Raw genomic sequence first — 18,619 nt, 5'->3', positions numbered from 1 at the left:
AAGGCAACAGCAGGGTGACAGGACATATGAAGGCCTCTTACCTGGGCTCTTTCTCCTATCCCGCCAAACACCTGGAAGCAAAATATACATGTTAGGACACAGCTCCACTCCACTGCAGATGGGGCTGGGGTGGTGCTGGAGAATTCAGAGCCAGGGGAGAAGGGCACAGGCAAGACCCTAAGGCCGTGTTGCCAGGAGAATGTGACTGCACACTGCTGCCACAAATGAGGAAATCCACTCCCTGGAGCTCTGCGGTCCGTCAGGGGAGGCTTTAGCCAACAGGGAAGACAAGAGCATCACACGGCATCAGAATCGTGTGTTCCCTCTTCTGCCTCCCTCCTCTTGGGGCTGCTCACAGCACCCATGTCTGACACTGCAGCGAAGCAGTCACTGCTAGCTCTTTTCTCCACCATTGCTTGTGTGCCAGCAAGCTTCCCGCCACGCACACAGAGGTGCTTTGACCCACCCACCTTACAGCGAGGGCTTTCTTACCTGGTGTTTGCCTGTGGCCTCATCCTCTTGACAACCAAGTGTAAGACATGCACCTCCTGTCAGCTCTTTGGATAGTCCAGGCTCTCCGCAGGTATCTCTCAACAAAACGGAATCCGCACCTTCCTCGTCTGAGTTCTGCTATGCACAGGATTGTTCCCTTCCAATCTTCCCATGGAAAGGGAAGACGTTTCCATGGGCTATCAACCCCATGTGGATAATGTGTCTTCCAGGGAAGATGGGCTGAGGACAGCGAGGGTCCCGTGCACAGCTGGGGAAATTGGCTGCAGCATCTGGCATTGCACCCACCCTTGGACCTGCCATCTCACCATAGCGATGACATGGTTTGTGCCCAGGGACCGGTCCATCATCTACCTGCTGCCCGCCAGCTGCCTTCCACCTAGCTCAAGACCTTCCATCTGTGATTACTGTAAGGGGCTGTCCTGCCTTGGACACTTGGCCCCCTGGGACATGGTCAGAGGGAGCAATGGCAGATTCTCCATGGGGCCCTGCCTGCTTTGGCATGAAAGGGGAGCCCCTGCACTTACACTTGGCCCAGTCTTGCCCACAGCGACCTGGTTTTCCAAACACCCCAGCCTCCCCTCAGCCTCCTGCTGGGGGTGAGTTTTTATTTATTCTCTGCACCATAGAGACCCACTGACACCCCCGACTCAGATTCCCCCGCCTCACTGACACTGGCCAGGGCTCAGGACAACTCGTCATCGACTAGGCAATGTCTTTGTCTGGGGGCAGACGATGGAGGAGAGGACAAAAAAAAACCACTGAGTATGAGTGCAAAAAATAAATATAAAATTTATTAAAACACCCACAATATTTTAAAGATATCAGGAATAATACATTTCACAAACCAGCTGGTTGTGTGTAACTTATAATAAAATACAAAAAAAAAAAAAAGGAGGATCCATACTTGCGATTTTTTAGGTGTCCTAAAAAATAAATTTACCGAAACACTGGAGGAAAAACAGGGTAAGAAAAAATACAAACAAAAAGGGGGAAATTATACAAAATAAAATTATCAGCATAAATTTACTGTACTAGTCATATCTACAGTTTAATACACATTAATCCTATTGCCTTGAGACATTGTTAAATCTACCGTTGGTCAATCACCCCCAGATAAAACTTCATTTCAAGTAGCCACAGTCACGAGTTGACAAAGAAATCTTCAAGTGTGATTCACAAGATCGCCTCCATTGGAGGCCTGGTTACCGCACGTGAGTTCAAAGAGACAAGAAATCAAATGTGTCGAGAAGTTACGGCATTGAGATCAACTGAACTGAAGTAGCCTCTCACCATCCAACCTGCATTCCTTGTTTTGCTCCAACTAGAACGGCGTTAAAAAGAAGACAGCAGCAGCCTACCCACACCAAACCTGCTTTCCTCTTAGCAAACTAGAAGCTTGAAAACCAAGGACTCGATGGTAAAATGGGTCCGAAACATGAATGGCAGCAAGTAATCCCTGAACGATGGATGCTAACGCGAGGAAGAGACAGAAAGGAAAACCACAACAAAAGGATCCCTGATATTGGACCAGAAGCACGACGTCAGCTTGCTCTGCTATTCTAGGGCAAAAAAAAAAGGGACAGGCCTCAACTGTGCAGGTGGCTGTATGCCGGCCACAGTCCCAATGGGATCAATACTCCTTCTCAGCTCTGGAGCAGACCCAAGTGTCATCAAGACCCAGGTGGCTGGTGTTTAGCAGGCCTCTCCTCCTCATCAGGAAGGCAAGGTTAGTTCCCATCAGTTCTCTCTGTCATGGGCTCCTGCAAACTACAGGCCGGATCCTAACTTGGCACGATTCAGCTCACGCCCACGGGGCTACATCGATTGCTGTGACTGATAAACAGCCATGGCTGCTTCAACTATTGTTCAGGCAACCCTTCCACTAGAGTGGATGGGACCCCGCCAGGGAAGGGTAAGAGAAGCATCAGGCTCCCGTCTCCAGGAGCATCTGTTCTCCAGGGCGCATGGCCATAACCAAATGGGCCATTGTGTGCTAGCAGAGGATCCGGCCTGCAGCATTCAGGCACGTGCTTTGAGGAGTTGCATCCTGTTCCCCAGAGCCCCTGCAAAATGCGAGCGAGCAGCAACCTATGGACAGAGCTAGAAAGACCAGCACAGTTCTGCAAAGGGAAGCCCAGCTTCAGCTTTCCCAGGCATACCCCCCAGCTCTTTCCTCTCCCCCTTAAGACACATTCAGTTACCTCGCCCAGACTGCTTGACTGCCAGGCTGTTCCACTACTTTCCTGTCTGTGAGGTATTTTCCTACTGGGTTAGGATAACAACAAGTGCATGCGACAAACCTCTGGTTTCTGTACAGTTTAGACCATCCAAGCACATGAGCTGACAGAGGAGGGGTGAAAAAAATAGCACCAAAACACTCAAACGAACCATACATGTGGAACGCTTTGTGGAAGGTTTCCAACGGCCCAGAGGGAGATGCAGAGTCACAATCAACAGGGGGCCAAAGGGGGTTTCCCAAAAGGAAGCAGCAAGGGGACATCAGGGAAGGGATCTATCCTGCATGATGCTCACACAGTGTCTGCCCACGTCACTGGCTAATCAGCTCACACCAAGTGTTGGGGCAAAGACCTGAAGCGAACAGAGGGTGACAAAGAGACTCCTACGGAGTACCCCCCGACTCGGCATCCAGCCCTGGGTGCTGGCTGGCAGCAAGAGTCTCCTTCAGTTGACAACCCTGGGCTACCTCCGTCTCAGTCGTGGAGATCACCTCAGATTGAGACTGCTGTCACCAAAAGCAGATGGGCCCGTGGGGAGGCTTGACCGGGTGAGGGAGAGTGGGAGGAGGGCTCTGGCTAACTCTTTACTCTTGGTATGAAAGCAAAGTGAGATGGGGAAGGAAAAGAAAGGCTACGTTTGAATTCAGAATAAAGACCCCAAAGCCTAAGAGAAGCTTCCCCTCTTCTCTCCCCCTCAGCAGAGATGCAACACCTTGCTCTCCCGCAGTGGGGGACAGTCATGCCCCTGCCTGGCTCAGATGACTGCGAAGTGTGGATTCAGCACCAGTGTTCTGTTTGCATAAGGACTGGAGAGTTGTGGCGCCCGGCCCACCCTCATGGGGACTGTGATGGCCCGGACCACATAGTGCATCATTTTCACCAGCGGGCAATGCAGCCATAGGAAAGAGCCCTTCCCATCCTTGTTGCCAGCAGGATTTCTCCCTTAATCTACCGCCTGCCTGATAAAGAAACAAACCTGGCAACAACAGCACCGAGAACTATCCTGGCATTGCATCTCCAGGCCCAGGAGCCTCTCGCACTGGCTGAAGATCTGAGCCTAGACCTCAACATCACTTCTCGCTGCAGCTGGCAGAAACCCAGACTGCACATCAGATCCAGGGCAGGGATTCTAGATGTCACCCAAGACCCCGACATATAAGCCTCGGCTTGGGCTTTTCCCCTCAGTTCACGCATGCCCCCAGTAGCACCTCGGCAAGATGGGATCAGGCAAAACATGATAGTTTATTAAAACACCATAGCACCGTTTTATTAGAAGATTTCATGTAAGAAAAAATATGCCTTAGGTTGCCCACAAAGCACCCTCCAGTAAGAAAAGGACAAGAGTCATTAGTTGAAGCACCTCGGGCATCGTTTTTCACTCCTAGATGGGCCTTGTTATCGGATGCAGCTGGGGGGGGGGACTTCCACGGGAAACTGGAGGCCCGCCAGACATCGTCTCAGCTGCCGCAGGAACAGGTAATGGCTTCCTCCCTACAAAGCACCAGGGGCGACGTCCCTCCATGCAGAAGCCCACAAAAATCCACGGCACCACTTTGGGCTTCTGGGATTACAGTGGTGGACATGCCCTCTTGCACCAGGGTGACCTGCTCTGGCCAGCGTCTGACACGTATCGTCTACAGTTGATGGGCCCAAGCATGGTATCCTGCTTTTAGTGTGCTGGGCCTGTATTCAGGGACACACACATCGCTGATGGTACCCGTGGGGGTGCAAGAGCTCCAGCTGCTCTAAGCAGCAGACATTAAGCACCGGTTGGGAGAGCTCGACTCCCCCCCGACTGCATCTTGGGAACAAGGCAAAGCGTGACAGAAAAAGAGACCGACGGCCTGAAAGCGACCATTAAAACAACCTGCATGGGCCCAAGACCTCCTCCTGCGGACAACAGCGAGTGACACAGACAGGAGGAAGGTCATGCCCTTTGTCAAGATTTCCCCAGGGTTATAGACTTGTTTGTGGTTCTAGCACCATGGATCGGTTATACCTGCTGCAAACGTTGCACCAAAAATAAATAGAAGTCCTGTTGCCTTCTTGGAAGCGCGCCCCCTCACCCGGATTCCCAGTTACCAACCAAGTGACGCATGACAGGGCAGCCGGGCTGTGTTCAGCTCTGGCCTCCAAGACCCACCCCCTGATTCGGGCCCTGCTTCACCAAATGACGTGCACTTAGCTAGGCACGGACTGTGAGCTGGCTCCTTGGCCTGCGATAACAGGAGCCACGAGCCTGACCCTCCTCTTGGCCGGAAGTCCACGGAAGACCAGAGGCCAAGTCCTTGGTAGGTGTCGGCTGACATGACCCTGTTGCCCGCTTCATGCTGGCTGAGGATTGGCCCACGTGGAATCGCTTGGGGAAAATCCAAGCAGAATCCGGCCAGGCAATTCAAATGGCTCTGGCTTTGCCCCGGCCTGGTCTCAGCGACCTAGCGAGCATAATAAATGCAGTGGCCAACTGGAGAACAGGAGTAAATGTTGGGGTTGTGACGCCAACTCAAGCCTAGGGATGCACCAGAGGATCATGCTCGGTAACCTCACGCCCTGGCTCTAAGCACACGTCTGCCCCTGGGGTCAAATTGTCTCAGAACTTGGGGTCTTTTAATGCTTGGATCCCAATGACTTTTTCATGGTTAGAAGCGGCCACAGTGGCCACAGCATGGGGGACACGGGACAGCGCAGATCAAATGCAAGACAAAGAGTTTGTTTTCAACAGACTCTGAGCAGCAAGGGGTAAAGAGCTGTGCATAGTTTTCATCCTCTGTTACTACAGGTCTGAAGCATGCTAATTTTTGAATGACTGCGATTTGAGGTAGGTTACAGATGTAGTGTACAAAACACCATGAGACTGCGACAGGGCTCATTCTCAGGACAAATCTCATTTCAACTGGGATGGCAGAACCTGGTAAGGTTTCTTTTTGCTTGCGACAGCCTGATTCGGAGTCTGTGGGAGACTGGGAAGGCCGGGCCGGGCTCTAGTCTCACTCCTTCCGCCCTTCTACAGAGGGGGAATCTGCTCCGGATTCAGATCTCCTTCTGTAGCACTGGGACCCCGCTTCTCCCTTGACACCTAATGCGGGGCTTCCACGCCTGGACAACCAGAATGATGGAGCCAGCAGAGAATCTGGTCCCACAGCGGGAACCAGAGGCCGACCTCAGTGCCACCCGGGTAAATCCAGAGTGAATTCTACCGCCTCCAGTGAAATCATCCTGGATCTCCAGGGGGGCACCTGAGACCAGACTGCAACCCGCTTCTCCCCTTCCACTGACTAATGTCCTTGCTGTTGCCAATGAGCAGATGAAGGCCAAGCATGGGAATATTCACAACGCGTCTTGGGCACATGTGGGCTGCTCAACATGTTCCTATGCAGGAACCTACAAAGAAGCAGGACTCGGACAGGATTCACAGACCATCACATTCTTCAACTATACACCGTTCCCTCTCCCCGACCCACAGTCCAGTTTCTTGCCCTCTAAAGTCATCTATGCAAAGCTTTCAAGGCACCTCTGCAACAACCTAAGACGCGGTCGTCAGACGAGACACAGAGATGTGCGGAGGCTACGACGAGCCATGCTGGCAAACCAAAGAAAAAGAGCCATTTGTGAGAAATTCAGGTCCAACATTTCCTCAAAGCTATAAAAATTAGCATGCTCACTACAGGCTGGATCCGGCACCTGTCAGAGTCGCCGACAAAGCTCCCGCCCACCCTGATGGCACCCGACGGGACCCCCGACACCGAGAGCCGGATCCGCGGCTGGCATAAACCGGCGGCACCTCGGGCGACGACCCTGGCCAGTTTATACGACCCAACATCCGCTCCCTGAGTGCTTGGGTTTGCTCCAACGGCGAAGTTCAGAGACTTTCCTATAACTCTGACTTGGAATTACTCTATGATCCTGATATGCTATTGGGTATTTATAAGAAAGCGATAATAGCTCATCGATTTTCCTTGTCAAATATATGCATCTTTACAGGATACAGTAAAAAAACCAAAACAAAAAAAAAAACCATAATCATGAGGGACGGACAAAGCCTGTTAAATATTTTGCCACTATTTACAGTTCTCCCACAATAATCTGTTTAAAACATACTGCTTTCAAGTTGTTGGGTTTTTTTTTCCTTTTTTTTTTTTTAAATCTAGGTGAAAGTGCTTTTAAAAAATTCTTTCACTATTTACAGTTTAAAATCAGACCACGTGAACGTTCAGGATGTTTTACAGAGATCCTGTTATTCTGTGCCAGTGCGCAAGAAACAAGGTTTACAGTAAACAAAATGTTATGCACGGTTACATGTTCAGCTCTCTCTCTCTCTCTCTCTCGCTCTCTCTCTCTCTTTCTCTTCCTCTCTCTCTCTCTCTCTCCAAAAGGCACCTGAGAGTGCAGGATTATGACTGAGTCTTGTTGTCCAGTTGCGCATCTCTTCTGACCCACTGGCCCTCCCACCTCCCAGGAACAGCCGCAGAGATCTCGGGACCATGCATGTGAAGAACCGGGCATCTGCTTCCGCGATCTGGGCCCGGGGGAACGGCAGCGATGGGCTCTGTCCCGCTCCCGCCGAGGTCAGTGCTGCCAGCGACTTCTGGGAGGGGGGCGAGGGGGGCAGATAGCACCTGTGAGGCCTGAGGTACGTCATCATTTCTCTCCAGGCTCCACTTCCCCGCAGAATGAAATCCACCCGCATGCAGAGACCACACTGGGGGCCTCGGCTGGCATGCATCCCGGAAGCTCCTGTGAAATCACAGGGTGGATTCATGCCGTAGAGGTACCCACCTGCCCAAGCCCCATCGCTTCCCATTGGAGCAGGCCCCCTCGGCACCTCTAAGGACCTGGGTCCGGGAGGCCAGCAATGCCCAGCCACTGGGCAGGGTCCCTGCACGGGATGATTTTCACCCTGCGTCTCTGGGGGCCACTTCCATGGGATTCCCGCTCTCACCACGGGCATCCCAGCCTCTCTGAGCCAACTCGGCTCTAGCCCGAGGGAATGACCTCTCCACCCAGCCTCACTCAATAGCCAGTTTCGAATTCAAAGCCGTTCCCCTCCCTACCCCCCGACAGTTCCACCTGCGGGAGGGAGCTGAAGGAAGCCAGAGTCACGGTTCAGGTTGTTAGAAAAGCACCACGCGTGTTGCCGTCGTCGTCGTGACGATCGCGATTAAAAAAATGGCACCAGAAAAAAAGGACCGCTGTGCCGAGAAGCACCGCTGATGCCGGTCGCTGCATGGGAAGGCGTCGACGCACCACGGGGCTGCCCTCGGGAGGCGGCCATATGCACCATGGAAGGCCGCAGGCTGACGGCGGCTGTGTGCTGTTCCCTCCTCCCAGAATGTCCCCGAGAGACCAAAAGCACCAGATGCAGCGACAGCGCCAGCCACAGAGCAACGCACACGATTCACAGTCTCTCCTGGGTTCTTCACGAGACAGGAGCCCCCTCCTCACCTCGGCCCTCGCTGGCTGCCGCTGACCATGGGAGGGTTGGTTCCCAAAGTCACATGGGAACAGGCTCCCAACATCATAGGCGTGAGAACCCCGTGGTCCTCTCCAGCGCTTGTGAGCCAGCGGCAGGTCCCCAAAATGCCAGTCGACCCCTCGGCATGAAGACGACCTGGCCTGGATCATTTGGTCTTGCTTTCAACCTGGGTTAGAATGTATTCAAGTAAAAGAATCTCTCGTGAGCTGAGGCCGGGTCTTCTTCTGATTTCACTTACATCGTTGCGATGGCCCTAGGCCTGATTGTCCTTTCCTCCCCACCTTGGGGTGAAATTCGCACCCCCAGCGGAGGGTCACGCTTCTGGGCTGGTGCAGGGGCGAATCATATCGAGCTGGCTGTCCCCTGGCTCGAGAATCCAGCCCTATCCCCATATGCAGGAGCTCCATGCGAGCCATGACTGGAACATGCCTCTGTTAGGCATGGCACGTGTGAAGCCCCAGCATTTGCGTCCAAGGGGGAAGCCATTACTGGGCTAGGAAGGGGTCTCCGTGCGCCTCAGCCTTGCCTCTGCCCCGAAGGGTCTCGGCATCCACAACAAAGAGAACTTGGCGGTGGGGTTCCCGCTGGACACTGTGACACGCTTTTCTGGGTGGCCTCCAAGCTGAGATTCCCACCAGCCTTACCGTGAGCGAACTGTTCACGGGGCTTGTTTTGTTTTTCTGTTGTTGTTTCTTCAAGCTGGTTCATTATTTTCTGGGTCATTTTTGCGTTTGCTTTATTTCTGACGAGCGGCTTCACGGTTGTCTTAAAAAAAAATCCAATAAATACATTATCTTAAATGGAATTAAAAACCTCTCCTTTGCGAAAGGACACTATAAACTTCTCTTTCCATTCTTGCGATGTACAAGGATAGATTAAAAAAACGCAGATATAAATAGTAGGTTACTGAAAAAGGTGAACAGCAACATCTCTTGCTTGCTCTCTCTTTTTTTTTTCTTGTTAGCTCCTCTCAAAGTGCAGCTTGTCGAAAGGGTTGCACTTGAGCTGATTTCTGTTTGTTCCCCCCCTCTCACATGCACAAGGGGAAAGCACCACAAAGCGGCGCCGTCTTCTGGCGCCGCCGACGTTGAGGTAAGATGGCCATGTGAGCTGTACTCCTTTCATATCCAGCGACTGTATGGTCCAGTTACCTTCGTATAGGCATAGGAGGACACAGTGATAGCAGAGTTTGTTGGGATGGCCACCGCCTGCCGAGTGGGGATGTAGTCTTTCTTCTCCTTGTGTTGGGGCTCCATGGCCGGGGAGCCCCCCCACTTGCGCTTCTTCCCGAAGGGCTTGGCTTCCTGCTGCAGCCCAAGGCGGGCTGCCTCCTCCTGCCTCGCCCGCGCCCGCTCTGCCAGCTGCTTCATCTTGGCTTCCCACAGGGCCAGGCCATGGTTAGGCTGGTTCAGGTTCTTGTGTTGGTAGAACACGAGGGAGATGCGCGTTGGGTGGCACCGGTTGGGCTTCTTTAGCGGTGTGGTGGCGTGCAGCTCCCGCCGTGCGCACTCAATCAGGATGGAGCCGTGGGCTGGCGCCACTGCCACGCCCCCGATGTTCTCGTCCAGGAAGTTGTGTTCGCTGTCCGACCACTCCTCCTCCTCCTCCTCTGCCTCCTCCTCCTCCTCTTTGATGCTCTTCTCCTGCAGCTCCTCCATACTGTCGTCCAGGCTGAAGGGGTCCCATGGCTTCTCCTGGCCACCCAGGCCAGGCACATGTGTGCCGCCCTCAGCCTTCAGGGCCTCCAGTGGCTTCTCCAGGCAAGAGCCCAGGGCCCCATGGGCCGGCGAGCCAAAGGGCTCCCACAGCTTCTCATGCAGCCCCACGCTGGGTGTAGGCGTCCGCCGCTCCTCCCCTTTGGCCCCGGGCCATGCCTCATCCGGAAACCCGGCACTGCCTTTGAAGGCGGCACTGAAGCCCAGTTGCCCAAGGGCCCAGGGCTTCTCCGGCAGAGCCGTGGCCCCCAAGCCCAGACTGCTCTCGTTGGCTTTGCAAGGACTCCACGCTTTCCCCGCTGGGCCAGGGCCGGGATGAGTGGCAGGGCCGTCGCTCGAGAACAAGCTCCATGGCTTCTCAGGGATGGGCGTGGTGGGTGGCCTGGCTGCATTGGCATGGGGGCCAAAGGGCGAGCTCAGCTTGTCATGTGTGCCCACACCAGGTAAGGAGGGGCCGTCGCCAGGTGGATACATGCTCCACAAGCCCTCTGTGTTACTAGTCCTGTCAGAAGGAGACCCATTTCTGCGGGCCGGGTAGGGGCTCCACTGCCGGTCCGGCACGCCGTTCTGTGACGACAGGGGGACCCCTGACAAGCTCAGCCCAGGGCTCTGCACAGACTCCAGATGGGAGAGGGAGTCCACAGGTTCTTGCTTGATTGCCCGGCTGTTGAAGCAGGTGGCACTGGGGGCAAATGGTGGGGCTTCCTCTGCCACCGAGTGGGTCCGGTGGGGCACTGTCACCGCCTTCTGGGAGGTGTAGCGGTTGGCTCGCTCGTACGTCCGCTGGTGGTGGCTCTTACTGCGCACAACGTGAGGCATGGGCTCAGGGAAGTCTGCACTCCGGTACGCGTGGCTCAGGTTCTCCGGCAGCGCCTGGACGTCGGGTTTCTTGTCGTAGCTGCCGCCCACCCAGGTGCTGGCCTGCTCGGCAGAACCGTAGCCAAGGAACTGCGAGGGGAACATGGGGCTGCTGGAGAAGCCATAGTACCTGAAGGAGGGGAGTGGGAACTTGGAATGGAACCCGTTCATGGAAGGCAGATTTGGCTGTGCATAGTAAGAATGGTAGGAGTAAACACTGTTCATGCTGTACGGGTCCGAGGGCCGGCAGCTCCCCAGCACCGAGTAGCTCTCCACCACCGCGTTGCCATTGTACTTGAAGGTGTTGTAATGTGGCTGTGGATCCACTTGCAGGGAAGGTTTGATTGGCTGCTGGGGGAGACCGCTCTTCAGTGCTAGACCTGTGGGCATAGGACAGAGAGCAAGGGGGTGAGTGGCCGGGGCCTGACAGGGTTCAACAGGGTTGACAAGGAGATTAGATTCCAGATTGGGTGGGATGGTTTGGAGAGGGCTGATCCTGCCTCAGGCAGGGGCCTGGACTAAATGACCTCTGGAGTTCCTTCCAAACCCACTTCTCTAGGATTTCCATAATTACAGCAGCCAACCCTAGCATCCTACATCACCTACCTGTGAAGTACCTGAATTACTGCTTTGCATGGGGACAGTCATGGCGAATCCAAGTTACTTGCCAGTCAGGACACATGGGCAAAGGGCTGTCCTGCACTTGTTTTAACACAAGTCAACTGGATTAAACCCAATGGCTGGTGTTAGCCGGAGTCTCAGGGATCGATGCAGCTGCGAATGAGCTGACAAACACGGGCTGAGGACATAACGCAGTGTCACAACAGCTGAGCAGATGTGTGCTGGGGCGGGCAGGGGGAGGACAGATGGTCTTTACATCAGCTTCCTCAATACAGGGCAGAGTCCTGAGAGGCAACACCATCTCAGGCACTTACCAGGGCCAGACCTTCACCTGGATCACACACAGATGATCACAGGATGAGCTGCTTCTGAGACAGCAGCTTGCACAGCCACTCCCCACCTTCCCAAACAGTGCTGAGCCTGCTCAATGCCACTGGAAGGGCAGCGGGGTCTGAGGGTGACAGAAGAACTGCATGAAAGAGAAGGGGAGAAGGGAAGAAAAGGCTCAGGGGCCTGATGGAATCTGCCTGCCACTAAGAATATTTCCGACACGTGCCACACGGGACCCAGGAGCTTATCTGAGAAGCAAACATGGTCACATGCTGCCAAGGCACCGCACTCTGAGAGACACCAATGCAACTGCACACTGTCCATGTCCCTGGCAGGCAGAGCCAGGGGAGCTGATTGACCCATATTATGGCACCGTGGGTGGGGGGCGCACAGGCAGGCTCACAGCCAGCCCTGCCACCAGCTGCCAGGGCCCTTACCTGCGTTCTGCTGGAGCACTGGGAGCTCAAGCACTTCCTGCTTGATCTTCTCAGGCGTGATCAGCTTCTCCTTCTGCAGCTTTTTCTTCTCTGCTGCTGCCTTCTTGGCTTCCAGCTGCCGTTGCCGGCAGGACTTGGCGGGCTCAGGCAGCTTGCGCACCTCGCGGGGGAAGGAAGTGAGAACCTGGATGGCGCCACTGCCCACCTTGGCGATCTGGTTTTCCTCACTGCCAAACTCATCTGTGGTGGACATCTTGTACAGCGGAAGCACGTGCAGCTGCTCATCCTCGGGGATCTTCCCGACGATGCGATTGTCTTCCTTTGTTAGGGTGCACACCTGCGGCCGAGGGGAGAGGTAGGGAGGGCGAGAGGCAAGAGTCATCCATCAGCTGGAAAGCCCTGGGAAGAGTGGGAACAAGGACACCCTACAAGCATCGCTGGGTGCACACTCCGCGTGAAATCACTGGCACACAGGCACATGGGAAAAGCTAGGCAGGCCATCCAGACCCTCATTCCCCTCACTAGCTGCTTCCGTCCAGGCATCTCAAGGGCCCTAAATGGTCTAGATCCAGGCATGGCTCAACCCCACTGCTGGAACACAGCCAGCTCCAGGATGGAACAAGGCTGCCCTTGACCACATGGTACCAATGTGGCCCCAGAGATGGGCTGCAAAGTTTCATGGAAGAGGAAGGAAGAGATGCACTGGTCCCACACCTGTCTCAAGTATCTGGGCCTGCCCCTGCAGTAGTGGAATTGGCGCCTTGGCCCCACCCGACTCGCTGACTCTGAGCGAACAGGAGCCAGCAACAAGTCAGAGGTGACTCCCAGGAAAGCCAGTGGAGGTAAGTCAGGACATAAGCATTGCTCAGACCCTAGGTCCATCTAGCCCAGTCTCCTGAAGCACACAGTGGCAGAGAACAGAAGCTGAAAGGGAGAGTGAGCTGGGTCTGACCAGGGATTTTCCCCTTGTTCTGCTCTCACTTGCAGCCTCCAGCACTTCAAGTCTAGGAATTTCTGATTCCTAGGCCATGCCCCTCACTCCCATGCTCCATAGCTACCCATGCCCCTTTCCTCCAAGAATGTGTCTGGTCCCTCGTGAGTCTAGCTAAACGGACAGCTTCCACAGAACTGCCTTGTGTTCGTTTTAAACTTATTGCCTGCTAGTTTCATTTTGTGACCTTTAGTTCTTGTATTGGGAGAGACAGTCCCTAGTGACTTTCTTTTCACTGTTTAGGATTGTGTAAACCCTTCTCATGTCCCCACTTCAAATGTCTCTCTTTTAAACTGAACAGGCCTGGTCTCTTTAGTCTCCCCTCATCTGAAAGCCCCTCCACAACACTCATTATCCTTGCTGCCCTTCTCTAGTTCTTCTACCTCCTTTTGGAGGTGCGGGAACCAGAACTGGCCGCAGCAGTCAAGGTGTGGATGCACCAGGGATTTACAAAGGGGCATCATGATACTTTCAGGCCTGCCTGTGGCCTGTACCGCACCGTACCTCCTGGACGGAGGAATTCTCTCCACCACTTCCCCACCTCCAGCTGGTTCAATCTTACAACAGATGCTGTGTCTCCTACCGGGTATTGGACAGCACAGAGAGGCTGGGATGAGGAAACCCAGCAGGCCACCTCTCAGCTACCTCAGCTGTCACAGAGCCCTGGAAAGACCACGTTCATTTATTCCTCAGAAAGGGAACATCTGGAATAAGCATGGGCTTTCCTTATCCTCCCTGCTAGAAGATGGCTGCTAAATTTGCTCCTCTCCATGGGACAGAAGGGGTCTAACCCAGTAGCCAGTATCTCACAGGGACATAGAGCAGATGGTAAGGGAAAGAGTATTTAAGTAGGGCCTATCCAGACTAACACATCTTCCACTCCCTGCATCAGCGGAGCTCTGCTGGCTTTAATGCAGAGGTGACCAAGCTTCTGCCCCCCTGCATGCTTGGCCAGCAGGCTAGATCCCCAGGGGGCAGGTGCATGGGGTTGGTCTCCAAATGAGACCCCCTATGCCAACCCAACCTTGTGTGCCTGGATCTCACCACAAAACAGCTGGCCTGATCTAGCACACATGGTCACATATCCAGCCCATGAGTCTGTACGTTGAAGTCAGGGGGGCAGCAATTAATGCTGCCGCTGCTCACCCACTGCTGAATCTCCAGATGCATGGGAAGCCCTGCAGGCTGGATGACATGACTCCTTGGGCAGAATCTGGCCTGCAGGCTGGAGTCTGAGCAGCCCTGCTTCATGATTAGTGGCCTCCATGAAAGAAACCTACGAGGGGAGGTTGAGAGATCTGGATCTCTTCAGCCTTCACAAGAAATGGCTGAAGGGAGACCTTGTAGCCGCCTATAAGTGTATCAAGGGAGGACAACAGGGAATTGGTGATGCGCTATTTACCAGAGCGCCCCAGGGAGTAACTAGGAATAATGGGTGCAAACTAGTGGAGAGTAGATTTAGGTTAGACATTAGGAAGAAATGTTTTACAATAAGGGTGGCCAGAATCTGGAATGAGCTTCAGAGAGAGGTAGTACTATCACCTAACTTGGAGGTTTTAAGAGGAGGCTTGACAGTCACCTGCCTGGGGTTGTCTGACCTTGGTCCTCTTTCCTGCCAGGGGCAGGGGGTTGGACATGATGATTCATTGTGGTCCCTTCCGACTCTACAATCTATGAACCTATAAATGGATCTTGGCCAATTGTCACCACTGGCAGATCTGGCCCATGGCCTCTTTAAAGGCAAGTCAAGGCCACAGTCGGTGCCTCAGTCTGCCTCATGATCCAACTTGGCCTCCTGCCTGTCAGTTGCCTGCCCAGCCTAGGTCAGTACAGATTACAGATGTCACGTAGGTGATGGTGACCAAGGTTTGAGGGGTCTCCGTCCACTTCCTACTGGATGGGGCTCTCAGCCACACACACACACACTCTACTGCAGCTTACACACGCTCTCTGAACAGCAACCAACCCTAAAACTACTCAGCTCCTTTCCACAAGTCTCTGAGTGCTTTGCAGAGGAGACTGGCATCCCTACCCAACATGGGGAAACTGAGGCAGGGAGAGAAGCCCATAGTCAGACAGTACAGACTGTGGGGGGGGTTTCCTTCCTCTGTAGGAGGCCATGGCCCTTTAGCTGTGCATCTATTAACAACCTTTAACAAAAGCAGAACGTTGGCTGTCGTGGGCCCCCTGCTTTCCCTGCGATGTGAGGGTTGACAGTCATTGTACTCCGAGGTGATATTATAGATGTGTCTGGGACGCACTGGACAGGACTGATCTTGCCTCAGGCCGTGGCTTGGATAAGATTACCCCTGGAGGCCCCTTCCAGCCCCACTTCTCTGAGATTTCTGTGAAGGTCCCAAATGATGCCAAGAGCAGAACTGGAAAGCGAACCCCAGATCTTGGTCTGGGGTGGGGGATGTCCAGTATTTTATGCCGTCTCCCTGCAGTCTTCAGTGAAAGCCCAATTAGACATTACTGCATGGCAGACACAGAAGGGGCTTGCATTGGAGCCACTCATGCTATATGCTTTTGATGAAGCTGCTCCTTACCTGCAGGGCAGAGGGGGTCCTAAAGACAGACCAGTGTTGCCCCCTTCCTTCCCCATTCCCTTCTACAGGACAAGACCAGAGTCGTCCCTTACCACAGTGCATCCGTTGTAGAGGTTATGCTGATCTTTGTGAGCGTGAGCACAGAAGTCCATGCATGCTGTCACCCCGGAGAAGGGCCGTCCTTCTTTCAGGCCAAGCCGACAGTCTATTGCTATATCCTCGTTGGTGACCTGAGGGGATGGACACAGCTGCCATGACACAGGTGCCTACAGGGCCCCATCTGTAACCAGCATACCAGTTACTCAGCAAGCCTCCTAACTGAAAGGGCTGGGACAGCACTTCAGACACCCCAGATACCTGACAGGGCCCCCGGAGGGTTACCTGCCCCATCTAGCAATCCCCAAAATCCACTCAGAGGCCTACATGGGCTCCTATTCACCCCTGCTTGAGTCCCTGCAGCCATATAAACACCACCCTCCTTGCCCATCACCTGAGCCTCAAGACCAAGTCACAAGAAGCTGGGAAGAGGAGGACCTGGTAACTGTTTTCCAGGCTCTCAGATGGGGTGGGACAGGGCATCACTTAGGCCTCTAAAAAGAATATCAGGCTCTTTGTGGGCCCAGCCTTGAATGCGGCCACTGCTCTTCTAGAGTCTCCTAGCAGCTGTTAACTTATGCATGCTCTCAAGCCAGAGAGGTGTAAAAGAGCACAAATACAAAGAAGAATCAGAACTTAAGCCTGGGTCTGTTTTGTTACATGGTCTCCTGAGTCAGGGCCTCCCAGGCCCATAGCCATCTGGGAAGACATGGACCGAACAGAGGCTGGATTTCTCTAGGATTACATAGAGACAAGGCCAAAATGCACCCAGAGAACAGTGACTGTGCTGTTGCAGTATCCTGGCAGCCAAATCCTGGCCTGGTTTCCATCTGGCTCTGAGTATCCTGTGCTCTGGCTGTGGTTACAAAGCCCAGCCTGGGTTACAACTGACTCTTGATTCTAGGCACTCAGCTGCTGGCAGGACTGGACCCTTGCTCCACGCTTCCACTGGCTTCCCCAGTTTGGAAGCCTTAGGACAGACTAGGCTGTGGTATCTGGTAGAGGTTGTGCAGGGGGGGAGCCTACAGGGCCAGGGGTGGGGGACACTTCCCTGCCTCCCGGCCATACTGGGGAAGAAAGGGGAGTCATTTCTCCCAGGTGGGAGTCATCTCAAGAATGAGCCCAGCCCCATAGCCATGTCAGACACCCAAGCACAGCAAGAAAAGGTGGTACAGATGGAGCCTGTACTGACACCCAGCTTGCCAGCAAGCTAGAGAATCATTCGGGGGCACAAAACTGCCTGAGGGCTACATTAGCCTGACTGCCTCCAATGAGGCACGGAAGGGCCCACAGCCCTACCCCGCCATTTCTGCTCTCAGAAGGGCTTCAAAGAATATTATCCCCAAGTTCATTATCACTTCTCTCTGCTTCAAACTATCTTCTGGGGGCTTTGTGCCTCTTGCCGGAACAATATTGGTGCTGCCAGCTGGGACTGGGACTGAATCTCTTGCTGCAAACAGATAAGAAGTCAGAGCCTGCTGGGTGAGCAGGGCTGACAGCAGAGCAAAGGAAAAAAGTGGTTCTCTTGGGTACCTGATTCTGGTAGGCCTGCGGCGCCAGCCTCCGGTAAAGCGGGGCAACTTCCGTGGCCAGGTCCTGAAAGCTCTTCCGAAGCAGCTCTTCCTGGAAAGGAGAACAGTAACAGAGAGTGGGTATCCTCCAGCGTCCCGTGCCCATCGGGACCCCGGGAGGGCAGAAACTTTCTGCCTTGGAAAGAGCACACAGGTCATTTCACACATGACACAAGCCAGAGCCTTTCACACCAGGATTTCTGGGGTTGGGCTCACACATATCTGTTGGTTTGGATAGGAGCAGTTCTGCTTCAGGCCAGGGGCTGGACTAGATGACCTCTGGAGATCCCTTCCAGCCCCACTGCTCTATAACTCTATTAGGCAGAGTCCCAAGTTCGAGTCAAAGGCTCCAAGCAATGGCACCTCTCGTGAAGCAGGCCCCAGGGTTTCATCATGTCTGAGCATCTGTAGACACATACAAAAGGCTGCTGCTACCTGCTTCCAGCTGTTCTGCCTCTTATATCAGCTCCCTTCTCCACACTCCGTGGCCTCATCTGAGCTAACCCAGAGGCGTACAGGTGACAGTGGAGAATCAGGCCGCAGCATCGCACCCTCCTGGCTCCAGCTAAGCCAACCAGAGTTCTGCTACTGTCCTCGCTGCGGCCAAGATTTCCTCTAGTGCACTGAACAGGAAGGTCATGCCAGGAGTGCGGTAGAGCATTTTAGCAGGACTACTTTTCATGTCCTTCCATCTGCACAACTGGGATCCTTCTCCCCTGCACTCCACGGACCCGCCACGCCCAGCCAAGGCACGAACCTCTTTGGGATTGTCCCCCACCAGCCGGAACTTCCTGGGAGTTTTGCTTCGAGCATATTTGCATCCGTTGAAATACATGCTCCAGGAGCAGCCAAAGGAGAAAGAAGCACCACAGGTATTGGGGTCCTTGCCTTGACAAGCGCAGGTTCGACTGCAACAGAAACCCAAGGGCAGGCCCTCTCACTCACTGGCTATGGAGCCAGCTTCCTTGCAGACCACATGGCGCCCGTGGACCTGGCAACCAGCCTTCCCCATTCACGAGGTGGAGCTGGGCTGGGCTGGGCAGGGCAGGGGGAGAGAGGGAGGTACTGAGGAGCTGGAGCAGACCAAGACCCAAGAGCATTCCACCGGTTTGGCTCTACAGAGGGGATCGCACAGGCCTTTCCTCCCAGACATCTACCATTCCTGGGATTCAAACCTTCCACCTGTACCTCTGCAAGCACCACCCAACTACCATGCACGGCACAGGAT

General features: G+C 54.1%; 1 protein-coding gene across 4 annotated transcripts in view; it reads right to left on the bottom strand.

Annotated features, from left to right (window-relative positions):
- Positions 1 to 1,290: 1,290 nt before the first annotated feature.
- Positions 1,291 to 18,619, bottom strand: part of TET3 (tet methylcytosine dioxygenase 3) — a 119,902-nt gene continuing 102,573 nt past the window's right edge. For 3 of the 4 annotated variants that reach the window (XM_090051077.1, XM_090051075.1, XM_090051076.1), the window contains 5 exons: positions 18,149 to 18,299; positions 17,354 to 17,443; positions 15,817 to 15,954; positions 12,185 to 12,521; positions 1,291 to 11,176 (listed from right to left, as the gene is read on the bottom strand). In XM_090051077.1, coding sequence (XP_089907203.1) covers positions 9,345 to 11,176; positions 12,185 to 12,521; positions 15,817 to 15,954; positions 17,354 to 17,443; positions 18,149 to 18,299 — 2,548 coding nt within the window. In that variant the 3' untranslated portion in view covers positions 1,291 to 9,344. The remainder of the gene's footprint in view (positions 11,177 to 12,184; positions 12,522 to 15,816; positions 15,955 to 17,353; positions 17,444 to 18,148; positions 18,300 to 18,619) is intronic. The other variant, XM_090051078.1, reaches the window with a different exon arrangement.

This window comes from Crocodylus siamensis, chromosome 6, assembly GCF_052110815.1.
Source record: "Crocodylus siamensis isolate JL-2025a chromosome 6, ASM5211081v1, whole genome shotgun sequence".
In the NCBI taxonomy this organism is placed as follows: Eukaryota; Metazoa; Chordata; order Crocodylia; family Crocodylidae; genus Crocodylus; species Crocodylus siamensis.
This window is presented reverse-complemented; position numbering and strand designations above follow the sequence as displayed.